The following is a 13,511-nucleotide window of genomic DNA, read 5'->3' as shown; positions in this document are numbered from 1 at the left end:
TGACGTGTCCCCTGCGTGGCTGCGGTCAGAGCCGGCTGTGGCCCCACATCAGCAGGTCCCTGCTTCCAGGTCCCCGCAGGAGGGCGGCTCCTAGGCCGAAGGAGCAGAAGAGAGACAGGCCCCGAGGAGGCCCTGCTCCAGTGAAGGCACTTCCTAAAATCTTGCATTTCCTTCACTGCTTCCTCCACCCCCGGTCACCGCTGTCCCTGCAGAGTGCAGGGCGCTCAGGACAGGAGACAAGGTCAACGCCGTGAGACTGCAGGCCAGCCTCAGAGCGCGGCGTTTCTATCCCAACCTTTCTTACGTCCTGTGAGCGGCAAGCAGTTTTTGGCGAATGAAATATACAGGGAGGTGTCTGCCTGCCAAGGGACACCAGGTGCCTGTCCCCACACCCCACAGAGCGCCACCCCCTCCTGGCTCACCCGGCGGTGGGCCCCTCGAGGCCTCCCGGCGCCGCCAGCGCCGCAGTGGGGGCAACAGGCAGAGCCACCGTTGGGGGGGCCCTGGAGATGCTCCCCTCTTGGCCATCACGTCGTCTTCCCACCAGGACGGGCAGCAGAGGCTCTGGGTCTTCAGGACAGGCTCACGCAACAGCCACACCCGATCTGAGGGCACGAGCAGGGATCCGCTGGGAGTTGAGACCCGGGCAGATTCCAGACACGTGGGGTGGGGCCCCGGGCGCTGGCTGCACGCTAGGCGGGCAACACGGCTTCTGAAGACCCCGAGTGGACTGTCCGGGCCACAGTCCCCGTAACGCCCGGCACCCACGGGCCACTTGGGAGGCAGAGGAATCCACCTCCTGCCACCTGCACACCACAGAGGCCGCTGCAGCCCTTGCCCGCCTGGCACCCTCGCAGGCCTCAGCACAGGAGAAGCCGGCTGTGTGTCAGACAACGGCCCCTGTGTGGCGAGGGCCTGGCCCATCGATTCACGAGTCCTGGGCGTTTCCTTCCTTAGCGGGGGCTTTGCACCCCCGGCCTCGGGGACTCTGCGAGCCAAACACACCTTCCAAGCTCAGGAAGCCTTATGTTCCAGAGGACAACCGCAGGCGGGAGGCCCGGCTCCCTGGAAATAAACTGGGAAGTTCCGGCTATTAGTCTTGCCTGCTGTCCAGCTCGGAGAGGAAACGGAGATGCTGCCTGGCTTGGCGAGCGACACTTTGCACAGAGAGGCTGAGCCCGCCTCGCGCCCGCAGCCGCAGGACGGTCCCGGGGCTGCATCTCCTCCATGACAGCCGGGAGCCCTCCCGTCGCAAGGGCTCACAGGCAGCTGCCTGGCAGTTCAGCTCGCACCCGTTAAGCCGTGCAACACGGGGGCATCCGGAGGATGAAGTGCCGCATCGCATGCTGAGAGCCCCCCGATGGCCCACGGTGCGGCACGAGGATGCCTGTTTGCCCCCCTCCTGAGAGTGTCCGGGACCAGACCCAAGCCTGAGCAGGGCCGCCCGCACTTTCGCTTCTCTCCCCTTCGTGCCGGCTTCCACGACGGGCTGTCCCAGCCCACAATCCGGAGGAAACAGATGGCGCCTTTGATGTGGTGTCCGGGACGCGGGCTCCTTCCCGAGACCAGGGCGCGGTGCCTTGGGAACAGCCACGTGGAAAAGGGAGCCCTACGAAGCCACGGAAGCAGCCACCACGGGGGACTGGAATCAGCCAGGAGCCGTGGGCCTGGCTGTCCCCGCCTGGGCATGTAGTGCTCCCGACCCTGGGAGCCACCGTGGGGGCTGGTGAGTCAGGATGTGCAGGCAGTTGTGATGTGAGGGGCTGGGGGTCATCAGTTTCTCCTAAAATATCTAAACGCTGAGCAGTGTTACTGATTAAAACTTTGTCCAGGGAGTTCCTGCTGTGGCTAAGCAGTTAATGAACCCGACTAGCATCCATGAGGACGCGGGTTCGATCCCTGGCCTCGCTCAGTGGGTTAAGGATCTGGTGTTGCTGTGAGCTGTCGTGTAGGTCACAGACGCGGCTCAGATCCTGTGTTGCTGCGGCCACGGCGTAGGCCGGTGGATACAGCTCTGATTCGACCCCAGCCTGGGAACCTCCACGTGCCGGGCGTGTGGCCCTAAAAAGGCAAAAAATAAAATAAAATAAAACAGAAACCTTGTCCGGAAGCTGGCTCGGCACAAGGGCCCCCCTCGCGGTCTGCGGGTCCCCGTCCAGGCCAGGGAGCTAAAGGCCCTTCGGGAACAGGACCAATGCCCCTGGACCCAGGGAGCTCTGCGCACAGCGTGGCCTCGCGTTACGAAGAAATTCCTGTCGGCGTGGGTTCCGGCAGGAAGAGCCTCAGCCAACCATGCCAGGCAGGGAGTCACTCAGGGAAGGTCTGGAGCCAAGCGGGGAGCTGAAATCCCACCCCTTTGGGGCGACGTGACCGGGAGCAGCAGTGGCAGCAGCGGTGAAGCTTCGGGCCGCGCTCAAAACGCAGGCGCAAGAAGCGCGCCCCTCTCTTCCCAGGGCCTCGGCCAGCGAGCACGCCTCCCCCACACGGCCCAGCCCGCCGAGCTCCCACTTCGGCCTTTCCTGCTGTGTGCTCCACCTGGTGCCTGGTTCCCTGCAGCTGTGCATGGGTGCCCCGTTCTCCCAGGTAGGGTCTCCATGTCTGGTGAGCCCTGAGGTCCACAGGCAGCCACACACTGGACGTGCCCCCCACCTCGTGCCCAGCCTGGTCCCAGCCCCCCTGGCCTGGTCCCAGCCCCCCTCTCCGGGCGCTGCCTCAGCCACCGCCTTGTGGCCCTAGCAGGTGACGCTCCCGAGGCAGCCACAGGGCCCGTCACAGGGCCCGCCCCTCCGTCTGTCTAACGAGGGGAGCGCTGGGAGCTGGACGATCAATGGAGAGAAAATCTAAAACTCCGAGGCCCCTGCAACGCAATAATTCAGCCACTGTGGAGAAACAGGCCTTTCTAGAATCTGGGACTGGTTACTCTTAAAAACGAGCTGTCTGAGTGAGGAGCTTGGTCTCTTTAAATAAAGGCTACAGGAGTTCCCGTCGTGGCGCAGTGGTTAACGAATCCGACTAGGAACCATGAGGTTGCGGGTTTGATCCCTGCCCTTGCTCAGTGGGTTAACGGTCCGGCGTTGCCGTGAGCTGTGGTGTAGGTTGCAGACGCGGCTCGGATCCTGCGTTGCTGTGGCTTTGGCGTAGGCCGGTGGCTACAGCTCCAATTCGACCCCTAGCCTGGGAACCTCCATATGCCGCAGCAGTGGCCCAAGAAATAGCAAAAAAAAAAAAAAAAAGACAAAAATAAAAATAAATAAAGGCTACAGTACAACCAGCTGACCAGTCGTGACAACGTCTGGCACCCTCGCCCCGGTCGTACGACTTTAGAAATCTCTTGAAACACACATGACGGGCGACAAGGTCCCTTCTAGGCTGTGTTTGTGATACCCTTTCCAAGACAGACCGGGACGTGGCTGGGCCCAGCTCTGCACGAGGCTTTTCCCCGGGCTGGGGGCAGGCGTGCAGCCCGCCAAGTGCTCAGGCGGACGCTGGCACGGGACGCGGGGGTCGTGTCGGGGGACCGTGTCCCGTGAAGCTTCCGATCCAGGCAGAACCTCCTCGTGCTGACCCCGCCTGGGCTCTGCTCTCCGAGCCCCAGGGTGTGAGTGACGAACGCGGCCACGGGAGGGAGGGACGCCGTCAACCCGTCGACCCGCAGCGCGAGGCCCAGACGGGAGAGGGGCGCAGACGTCAGGCCTTTGGGAAGCTGCGGCGGCAGGACGCTGTGAAACTGATGCGCGACGGACAATTCCCACATTTCGTTATCATTTAAATATCAAATGACGTGACCCTTCCTAAAGAGCAGGCGTCTGGCCACGGAACAGGTCTGTCTTTAAAGACAAAGGCTCCTGACCAAAGGGCATCGCGCTGGCCCTGGCGTGCGGCCCTAAAACCTTGCGCCAAACGTCATCGATGAACCGAGATCCTGCTTCCTTCCCTCAGGGAATTAAGTGTCACAGCTGCTGGTGTGATAACGAAGATGAGAAACAGGTCGTGCCTTGGGGACCGACTCCCTTCTGTCCCACGATTAACAATGAAGTAAAGCAGAGCCCGAACGCCTGCCGAAGCCCCAGCGCAGATGCACAAAAGGCGCTTTGTCTCGAAAACCGGAAGGAACAATGGGCTCTTCCGTACTTTCCACTTGAAACTGTCTCGGAAGCCTTCTCCCAAAGCGGACCTCTCCATGCTTTGAGCCTTGGGTCTGGGCTGAGAAAGGACGCCTGTCCTGCAAGGCTGGTGCCTGCTCTCCGCGCACCGGCCGAGCCTCGGAGGAGCCCGTCGGGGCCCCCGCCCGGTCCCTCTCTCCCTGGGCCGCACCCTTCCCCTTCCCCTTCCCCTTCCCCTTCTGGAGGAGGCCCAGCTCCCCATCACCGGAGCGTCAGCTGAATAATGCAGTTAGGACGTTAACAGCGGCGTCGAGGTGCCGAGCCCTGAGCCGGGCGCTCCCCAGCGGTGCCTCACATTACCCGCTCCACAAGTGGGGGGCAGGTGAGGCCCTGCGTGCTGATGGGCTTGGCCTTGGGGTTGGGACCAGGGCCACCGCGCCGTCATCCTCGCCCCAGGGTAGAAATCCTCACTCCACATGTCACCCAAAGGGCACCCCAGGTGCTGCATTTTCTCTCCACTTAATTCTAATGGAAGCTACTAGATGCTTTAGGAAACTGGCTGGCAAACATTCTGCAAGATACAACAAGTCTTCTCCGCAGCCAGAGGTGCACAAGAGAAGCGGCCGGGTGATCCTCAGAGGATCAGAAACACCGAAGTGCGAAGGTACCACCTCCCACAGGACAGATCCCATCGCGGAAAGGCAGGTGTCCCCTCTCGGAGACGGCGGTGCTGGGGGACGAGTGGGTCCAGACGGATGCAAGGAGCGCCCAGATGGGGGGTAACAGGGTGCAGCGAGCCAGGCGGCAGTGCTGCGATGCCGGGGTAAAGCGAGAACCAGCGGGCCCCGAGTGACCTGAAAATTACCCTTTCCTGGTGAAACTGTGTGCCAGGCACAGCAGCCGCTCCCCAGGAGGAGGAGGCTCGGGAAGCTTTCACTGCCAAGTTTACGCGTGGCCACCGGTTATAACAAAGGAGGAGCTCCCGGGTCGTTTTCTGTGCTTTTCACCGGCCCCAGCATCTGATTCTGGGGCGAATCGTGTTCTGAAGCTGGTGCAGAGGCCGCAGAGCCAGGCCCTCCTGTCGGGAGGCGGGGTCGCGAGCCCCAGGCAGGCCGTCCGCGCGATGGCGGCAGTGAAAGCGCAGGGCTCCTGGGTGCTCTGGGCGGACTTAGCGCCATGGCCCTGGGGTGGGGACGCAGGGTCCGGGTCGGGGTCCCCGCTCTTAGGGAGATCTCATGCAGTCGAGGGCAAGGTGGCTGTGAAGCCATCAGCAGACACGCCAACAGCTCGCGATGAAAAGCCTCAGGGCTGCGAGGGGAGGCGCAGGGCTGGAGCGGGAGTCAGACCTGGGAGGGAGGAGCAGCAGCAGCGGGAGGGCGCTGACAACAGGACAAGAGGGGCTGGTTCGCTGATCTGGCAGCAGCTCACACGACCCACTTGAAGGAACCAGTCCTATATTCTGCTTAAACAAGGGCTACTCAGCCAAGCTAAGCAAAGGCCGCGTGTGGCTCATCTCCCCAAATCCGAACAGAGCCGGCCTCTTGGCAGTGCTCGAAGCTCAGAGACCACGTGCACGGGCCCCATTGCTCTTCACATGGGTGCCTCTACCAGCAGGGGTTCAGCTGATGCCCACGCGGTGGGACTGGGACTCAGCGAGCCTGTCCCAGAACACTTGGAGCAGGGAAGCAATACCAGCAGCCCCTGTGGGTCCCAGGAGGGCGCTCCCTCTGGGCAGGGCCTCCTTGCCCTTGCCAGCTGCACCCCAGTGCCTAGCGCTGTGCCGCTTCTGGAGTCTTTGGGAAAATATTCCCTTTTAGTCAAACTCTGCTTCCTATATTCCTCCTTGACTCACTGCTCCTGGCTCTGCCCCCTGGACGCGAGGAGACACCTTCACTCCTCCCGCCTGGCAGCAGCTGACGTGGGTGGGGGGCTCCTCACAGGTGTAGGACTTTGGCTGATGCAGGGAGAGGGGAGGGCAGCATGGAGATGCCAACTGCAGGGCATGGGCGCCAAGCAGGGCTCCGGGGGAGGGGTGAGCATGGACGGGCCACATGGAGGGAGGGAGCCCCCCCATCCCAGCCCCCATACGCAGGAGGAGAGGAGCCCCTGGCGGGGAGGGCGCATGTCAGGGAGCAGAGAGGACAAGGGCAGTGCCAGCGTCTGACACATCTAGCTTCCTAGATTGTGGTCAAGTTAGTGTAAAAGAGGAGGTGAGGCCAGATGGGCGGGAAGGAAGACCAGGAGAGTCCGAGTCCCGCGGCTGGACGGCAGCCGGGTGCGGGGGGGGGGCATCACCTACTTCCCAAGGCGGACAAGGATGCGTTCCTTCAACGTGCAAAGAGCTGAAAGGGGTTGGTCCTCTCAGGAGGGAGAAAACTTTGAAATAGGATATAGCTTATATTTTCACTGTCTGTTAGCAACCTCATCTTTTCACCTACCCACCCACCCATCTGTCCACTCGTCCACCCACCTACCCAGCCATCCTCATCCCTCCTCTCACCCACCCCTCTGCCATCCATGTATCCACCTCCGTCCCTCCCTCAAACCCATCCCCCAATCCCTCCATCCACTGAATCCACCCACCCCTCCATCCCTCCAGCTACCCACCCCTCCATCCACCCACCCATCCCTCCATCCTCCCGTCCATCCTCGCCCACCCACCCATCCCTCCCTCTACCCACCCACCACCCACCCACCCGTCCCTCGATCCTCCCGTCCATCCTCGTCCACCCACCCATCGCTCCATACCAGGAGTTAGTATTTCCCTCAAGGTCAATCAGGGGAGAAGGTGACACCAGATTTACAGATTCTTCCACTGAGTGGTTCTCCAAGTTTTGTTCCTGGACTAGCACCTTCTGCTTCATCTGAGAACTTGAAAATGCGAATTCCCAGGCCCTGCCCCCCCCCCCCCCCGGAAGCTGTGATGACCCCTCCGAGGATACAGGTGCTCTAGCTTGAGGCGCTGCTCTCCTGCCTTTGCGAGTGCTCACTAGACCCGTCGGCCTTTGTCTCTCAAGTATTTCCCGCTCTTTCACCACTTACTGCAAATCTAGGGACAAAACCAAAATTATGAAAATGTTGGCAAAGGAGCCGTACCACGTAGAGGGGGCACCTTGGCCGCTGGAGCGGGCTCCCGGCCTTGTGACTCGAGAGTACAGGGGATTTAAATTTTCAAGGTCAACAGATGCAGAATCACAGACCCCACGGGCAGCGAGCTTTACCCTCCAGAGGCACCTAAGCCAGATCACGCGTGTCCGGGAGGAGTAGGGTCAGCACTGAACCTGAAGCTAAACCCAGGCGGCAGCGCATCCAGACAGCAGACGGAGGTAAGACACTGCTGGCCCGGGGTGGGGTGCAGGGGGGCCGGCTCTGGGCCCTGAAGCAGCCCCGCAAACCCTCAGCTCCGCAGCCCTGCCTGAAGCACGACGCCAGCAAGCAGACCCACGTCCCGGTGGCCACTGTGACCGCCAGGCAGAAGCCATTCAGCCACAGACGAGGCTTCTTCTGAGGACGGATGTGGATCAGAGATGGGTGGTCTCCGTGACCTGCACCCCATCCCCATAGGAGCCTGTGCGGCCGCCCACGCTCAGCGGGCAGCAGTGTGTCAACACCTCGTGACACACAGCCAGCACCATGTCGCCCAGCCTCCGGAGCTGCCTGAGTGAAAAGTGGGCCTGAGCTGAAGGGGGGAGGAAGCAGTGGTGATGGGAGGAAGCAGGGAGCCTCGCCCCAGCCCAGCCGTGCGTCGGTCCCCTGGATTTCAGAGGCTGGGTGAAATCCTGGCAGACACGTCGGAGGACACGCACGAGGGTTGCCGCTGAGAGCGAGACCGTGGTCCACACAGGGCCTGGCCTGCCACACGATTCGGTGAGTGGCCGGTGCCTTCCTGCCCCCGGGAGGCAGCCTGCTCACCATTCAAATTGCAGACGCAGCTCCCTGCTCAGGAAGGAGCCTCCGTCCCCAAAACCCAGGGATGACATCACTCTTTGGAGCAGTTCCCACTGCTCTGTCACCTCCTCCGCCAGCGCAGAGGGCATGGGGTGTACCCTCCCCCCGGCAGGCGCTCCCCGGTCCTCAGCCTCACGCCACATCCTGCACCAAGCAAAACGTGACTGGAGCTGCAGAAAACAGAGCCACCTTCCTAAGAACAAGGGCCAGATGGTATAAAATGGGTTTATTCGATTTTGAGCCATAAATCTACCATAAATCCAGTAGCTTTAACCACAGAAATCACCATGGAAACTGAATGTCTCCCAAAGTCTTGGTGAGACCATCACACACGGTATGTTGACACTGACTGAGTCACTGCTTTGCTCTCAGAAGCTGCTGGGGGCTCACACTTAGAAGAGAGATGGGAGGGGCCCTCACGGCTAACGCACGTACCGGCCAAAGCTAATCTGAGTCTCACTTAGACAACGAGCTGATGGCCCGTAACACAGCACAGCAACATCAGGCAAGACCCTGGCCACCCGTGTTCAGTGACATCAGACTGCTTCCCTCCATTTCGAGGAAAACCGGCCCAGGCCGAGGTGCCCTGCGCACACAGCACGAAAGCCTCCTAAGGGACCAGCCGAATGCAGGTGCCTGGCTTGGCCAGTGCAGGCCCCGCTGGAACTGCCCGCAAAGCTTAGTGCGAGTCATCCTTTGGTTAGCACGGAAAACGCACGCCAGTCACGCCATCCTCCCGCCCTGCATGGACCACTTTCGAACGTTTAAATTCTATCTGGAGAAAAGAGCTACCGGATACATCCGGATTCTCCCTTCTCAAATGAGCTTCTGACGTTCCACCAGCCCCACACCAGCTCAAAAAGCCCCGGGCGTGCGTTGTTTTCCACATCCACAAACGCGCACGCTTTCTGGCTTTCTCCACTGCAGCCACCGCACATGCAGCCGAAATGCAGGCCGAGCAGATTTCAGACAAGGCTCCACGTACAAACCTGGGGTCTCCCAGAAAGCTCACCAATCTGCAATTCTGTTCACCTCCCCAGGCCAAACGGGCTCATGCTGACCGGCCAGGGAGCCTGGCAGCTGCCTGGCCAACGCCATCCTTCTGCTTAGGAAAAGAAACGCGGCGGCCACTCCGAAATGACACGCATCTCCCTAGATTCAGCACATGTCAAGCTCAAGATCGCAGGCTTCAAGGGCAGCAGCTCCTCCTACCAGTGCGCCTGGAAACGGCGTTTAATCGCTGCACCATTTCCTCCAGGGCCATCTCTTCATTTCTCAGCCAGAACCTCATCCTCCGGCTGCGCGCGGGATGGTCCTGCAGCCCCGCTTTCCTCCGCACCAGAGGTGCTTTAGGGTGGGGTAGCCGTGGGGAGGGGGCCCGGCAGCGCAGCCTTCCCAGGATTGGTCCCCGAGCCCCGCCGAGGGGGCGCGCCCTGCGTGGGGTGGGGGTGGGGGCTGCCTGGCGGAAGCGGAAGCTGCACGCGCCCGGTGCGTCCCTGCGGCCACCTGGGAGCCCCGCCAGTGCACCCCCCGCGGTCACCTGGGAGCCCAGAGTGCGGGTGACCGGCCCGTGTGCGCACCCCTGCGGTGACCAGGGCGCTGGGCGAGTGCACCTCCGCGGCCATCTGGCAGCGGGTCAGATTCCTCCGCGGGGACCTCGGCTTGCAGCGCTTCCATCCCCCTGGCCGCGGAGGACCGGCGCCGCTCGCCCCTCCAGCCCAGTCCTGCGCCCTCCCTCCTGGGAGAGGAAGGGGGAGCCGGGGGAGAGGGTGGGTGCCCGCCGCCCTTACCTCCAGCCGCCCCGGGGCAGGTGCAGAGGCTGCAGCAGCCGAGCACGCCCTGCCCGCGCCGCCGCATGTCGCCGGGCCGCCCCGGGGAGGGGGTCGGTGGGTCCGCAGGTGGCGGCGGTGCACCAGCCACTCCCCCCGCGGCGCCGCCAGGCGCAGGAGTAAGCGCGCGCCCAGGCTGGGGCCCTGCGACCTCACCAGGGTTGGCACGAAGCCACCAGCACATTCGACACCTCGGCGCCCCGCGGATGCCAGTCATGCGTGTGCACAGCCATGGCGGCCACATCCCCCGACCCGCGAGAACAGCCTGTGCCCCCTGAGGGGCCTGTCCTTGCGGGGGGTCTGGCCAGCCTTTGCCGTTGGGTTTACAGAAGTGTTTCAGGAGGACACAGTTCCCCAGGTGGTTTGGGAAATTCAAGCAGGCACCCCGGGTGGACCCTGCTCAGGTCCTGGGGGGTGTCTGTCAGCACCCAGCAGGCTGGGATGACGGTGGGGGGGGGGGGAGAAGAACAGCGTCGGCACCAGAGCTCAGAGCCCCCCAGACAAACGCAGACCAACGGCTGCACGATGTGGAGGTGACGGCCGCCCGTGGAGAGTGGGGGTAAAACCAAGAACTGGCTGCCTTTCCCTCCTACATCAATACCCACTGAATGCCAGCAGTTTTGTGTGGTCCGAAGGGGAGCCCGAAGCGGGGGGTGGGGGGTGTCCCAACGGTGTGACCGCAGGGCAGACGGTGGGCCTGTCCCTGTGGACACATGCCCTGGGCTGCTGCACCTGAAGCAAACCCCAGCTGTGCCCGCGGCCGGCGAGCCCAGGCAACCTCCCACCCTCCCCACTGCGACCTCTACCTCCGACTTCGGTCACCTGGCCTGCGCCCCCAAAGTGCAGGGGTGCACCTGCCTTCACGCGGGTCCAAGGGCAACAACAGCCACACTTGTCTTCAGTCAAACTGGCCCCAGGCCACATCCCCTGGGGTCTTGGCAGACACACCTGGGCGAGCCGCCTGTCTCCCAGGCACTACAGCTCCCCTGTGCCTGGCCGCCCCCTCTTCAGGCCCCAGGTAGTGCTCAAACTTGAGCTGCACTGGAATCCCCCCCAGGGCTTGTTCACCCCAGAGGGCCAGCGCCCCCCGCCCCCTGGGTTCCCATCAGGAGTCCAGGGGTCCCGGGAATGTGCATTCGTAGCAGGATCCCAGGTGCTCAAAGTGGGCTGCACCCTGAGAATCACTGTCAGAGTCCAGCCCATCGTTAAACCAAAACCAAAACGAAGGAAAGGGCGAAACTTCCGGCAGTGCCGCGCTCACCAACTCCGGTTCCCTTCATCAGTCGGCTGCCCCCACTCCCTCCCAGCCTCCCTCCCTCGACCCCGTGTCATCCGTTCTGTTCCCTGAAGCCTCTCTGCTGGTGCATTTCTGGGACCAAGCCGCTAAGTCCAGCGCTGCTTCAGGGCGGAGGCTGCTGGCCTCAGTGCCCGGGTGTTTGCTCAAACCACCCAGATGTAATTTGAGGGGATCTGGAGCCATAATTCACCTGCAGATCAGCACACTCTGAGTGAAGCCGACCGCCCTCCCGCTGCGGGTGGGCCTCGTCCGATCAGTTGAAGAGGGAGAGACTGAGGGTCCCGAGGAAGAGGGAATTCTGCCTCCAGACGCCCTCGGACTTGGCCGCAGGGTCAGCTCTTCCAGGGGCCCCAGCCTGCAGACTTGGGACTTGCCGGCCTCCACAATCCCGAGAGCCAACCCCTCTGACCTTCCTCCTCTCACCCGGTCTACAATGAACCTCTTCTCGCTCCTTAAGTTTCAGCACACGTGGTGCTATCTTGCTAAAAACCATATAATGTCGCCCAAAGTACGGCAATCATGACAATCCCACTCAGAACTATTGAGCGCCTGCTGGGTACCAGGGGCCTCCTGAGCACTTTACACAGTGTGAACTGATTTAACCTCCCCAAGGATCTAGGAGGCAGGCATTAGTGCTACCTTGTTTTATAGACTAAGGCACAGAGAGGTCCAGTAACTTGCACAAGGTCACACAGCTGGTAAGGTGGCAGAAGCAGGATTCAAACTTCAAAGCCTATAAACACAGACCTAAAAGCAAGTGTTTGGGATGTTCCCCTGTGGTGCAGTGGGCTAAGGATCTGGCGTTGCTGCAGCTGTGGTGCAGGTCACGACTGTGGCGTGGGTTTGATCCCTGGCCCTGGAACATCCAGGTGCCGCAGGTGCAGCCAAAATAAATAAATTTTAAAAATAAAAATAAATGTTAGCTTTAGAGAAACATCATGTATTCAGGAGAATGTCGTGCCCCCAGTCCCTTACGGTTGAAAAAGAGACAGGTATGGTCCCAAGCCTCCCATGGCACCAGAATCTTGGCCCACGTGGCCCAGGCGCAGGGGCCCATCCTGGAATGCAGAGGCAGCGGCGCCCAGGTGGGGAGGCAGAAGTAACGTTATCCCTGGATACCAAACACATCCTCTTAGCGACCGTTCCGGAAAGTCCGCCCTGAAAGGAAGGTGAGAACAGGAGAGCTGCAGGGTGTGCAAGTTGGTCTCTGAGAAGCCGGTGGCCCAGAGCCACCCTCCAGAGACAGGTGGGGCCTTGGGGAGGTAACGGGAGCCGCCAGGCCCGGTGCAGCTGCCTCTTGGGCGTCCTGTCCCGTGCGGGGGCAGGGAACAGGGCGAGGCTTGGAAAGGACGCCCGGAAAAAAGCCACGGCCTTGGACAGAGAGCCTTGCCTGTGAGCTGGGGCGCAGGGCCAGCGGCCTTTTGACAAGGACATACTGGGGCCCTTGGGGGCCTCAGGACACACCCGCCTCTCGTGGGCAACGTCCCCCTGGGTGCTGACTCCGGGAGAGCGCTGAGCAGGTGGGGGTCCCGGCCCCTATGGGGCTCACTCCACGTGGGCTGACCGCCAACAAGAACGCAAGCCCCAAGGGGATGGCACGGGCTCGGCGGTGGGCACATCCCTCGGACACGGACATGAGGCTGTGACAGCGTCCAGGGGTCACACAGCCCCGTTGCAGAGACATGCTCTGCACAGCAGGGCTCCCAGACACGAGGCGAACGGGGCCACACGGGCAGCCTGTGGATGAGCCAGCATGTCGCAGCCACGTGGCGGGGCCACGCGGCAGGGCACACGGGCAAATGGCGAAATGGGGGCAGGGACCTCATGGCCGGGGTTGGTGCAGAAGCTCCAGGGGAGGGCAGCCACCAGCTCGGCTAGAAGTGGGGCCCCAATGGGAGGCCTGGCCCACCCAGGGAGATCCTGGGGAGGGAAGAGGGAGCCCCGGGCTGGGAGGGAGGGGGACACTGACTCCTGACTCTAAAACCAGAACTGAGCCTGGGAAATTCAAGTGAGGCTTTTTTTTTTTTTTTTTTTTTTTTTTGGCCACGCCTACCATTCCCCAGGCCAGGGACTGAACCCATGCCACAGCAGTGACAATGCCAGATCCTTAACCTGCTGCGTCACCAGGGAACTCCTGAACTGCAGCTACTTTAAGGACAAAAAATAATAGACAAGTTCAGGACTCAAAAAGTCACCGGGGGAGTTCCCTGGTGGGCTGGCGGGTTCAATCCCTGGCCTGGGAACTTGCGTGCCATGGGCATGGCCACACCCGCCAGAGCCGGAGCTCGGAGCAAGGCGCCCAGGGCCGGGAGCAGAGCCCCCAGCAGCAGAGCA

The 13,511-nt window shown here is 62.0% G+C and overlaps 1 protein-coding gene across 22 annotated transcripts in view; it reads right to left on the bottom strand.

The window, feature by feature from the left end:
- The window catches only part of MCF2L (MCF.2 cell line derived transforming sequence like), a 97,442-nt gene that overhangs the window by 64,968 nt on the left and 18,963 nt on the right, over positions 1-13,511 (bottom strand). For 5 of the 22 annotated variants that reach the window (XM_021065947.2, XM_021065949.2, XM_021065948.2 and 2 more), the window contains exon 1: positions 423-930. The exons of 9 other annotated variants lie outside the window; for them this stretch is intronic. In XM_021065947.2, coding sequence (XP_020921606.1) covers positions 423-924 — 502 coding nt within the window. In that variant the 5' untranslated portion in view covers positions 925-930. Of the gene's footprint in view, positions 1-422; positions 931-9,040; positions 9,392-9,591; positions 9,744-9,841; positions 9,925-13,511 lie in introns of those variants that run through there. 8 more of the 22 variants (XM_021065957.2, XM_084982353.1, XM_021065969.2 and 5 more) reach the window with 5 other exon arrangements.

The sequence above is a fragment of the Sus scrofa genome, chromosome 11, assembly GCF_054392235.1.
Source record: "Sus scrofa isolate SSC_HxYL_T2T_F1_AM1 chromosome 11, Sscrofa_HxYL_maternal_Yorkshire_Landrace_v2.0, whole genome shotgun sequence".
NCBI lineage: Eukaryota > Metazoa > Chordata > Mammalia > Artiodactyla > Suidae > Sus > Sus scrofa.
The sequence above is the reverse complement of the archived record's forward strand: the minus strand, read 5'-3'. Positions and strand labels throughout refer to the sequence as shown.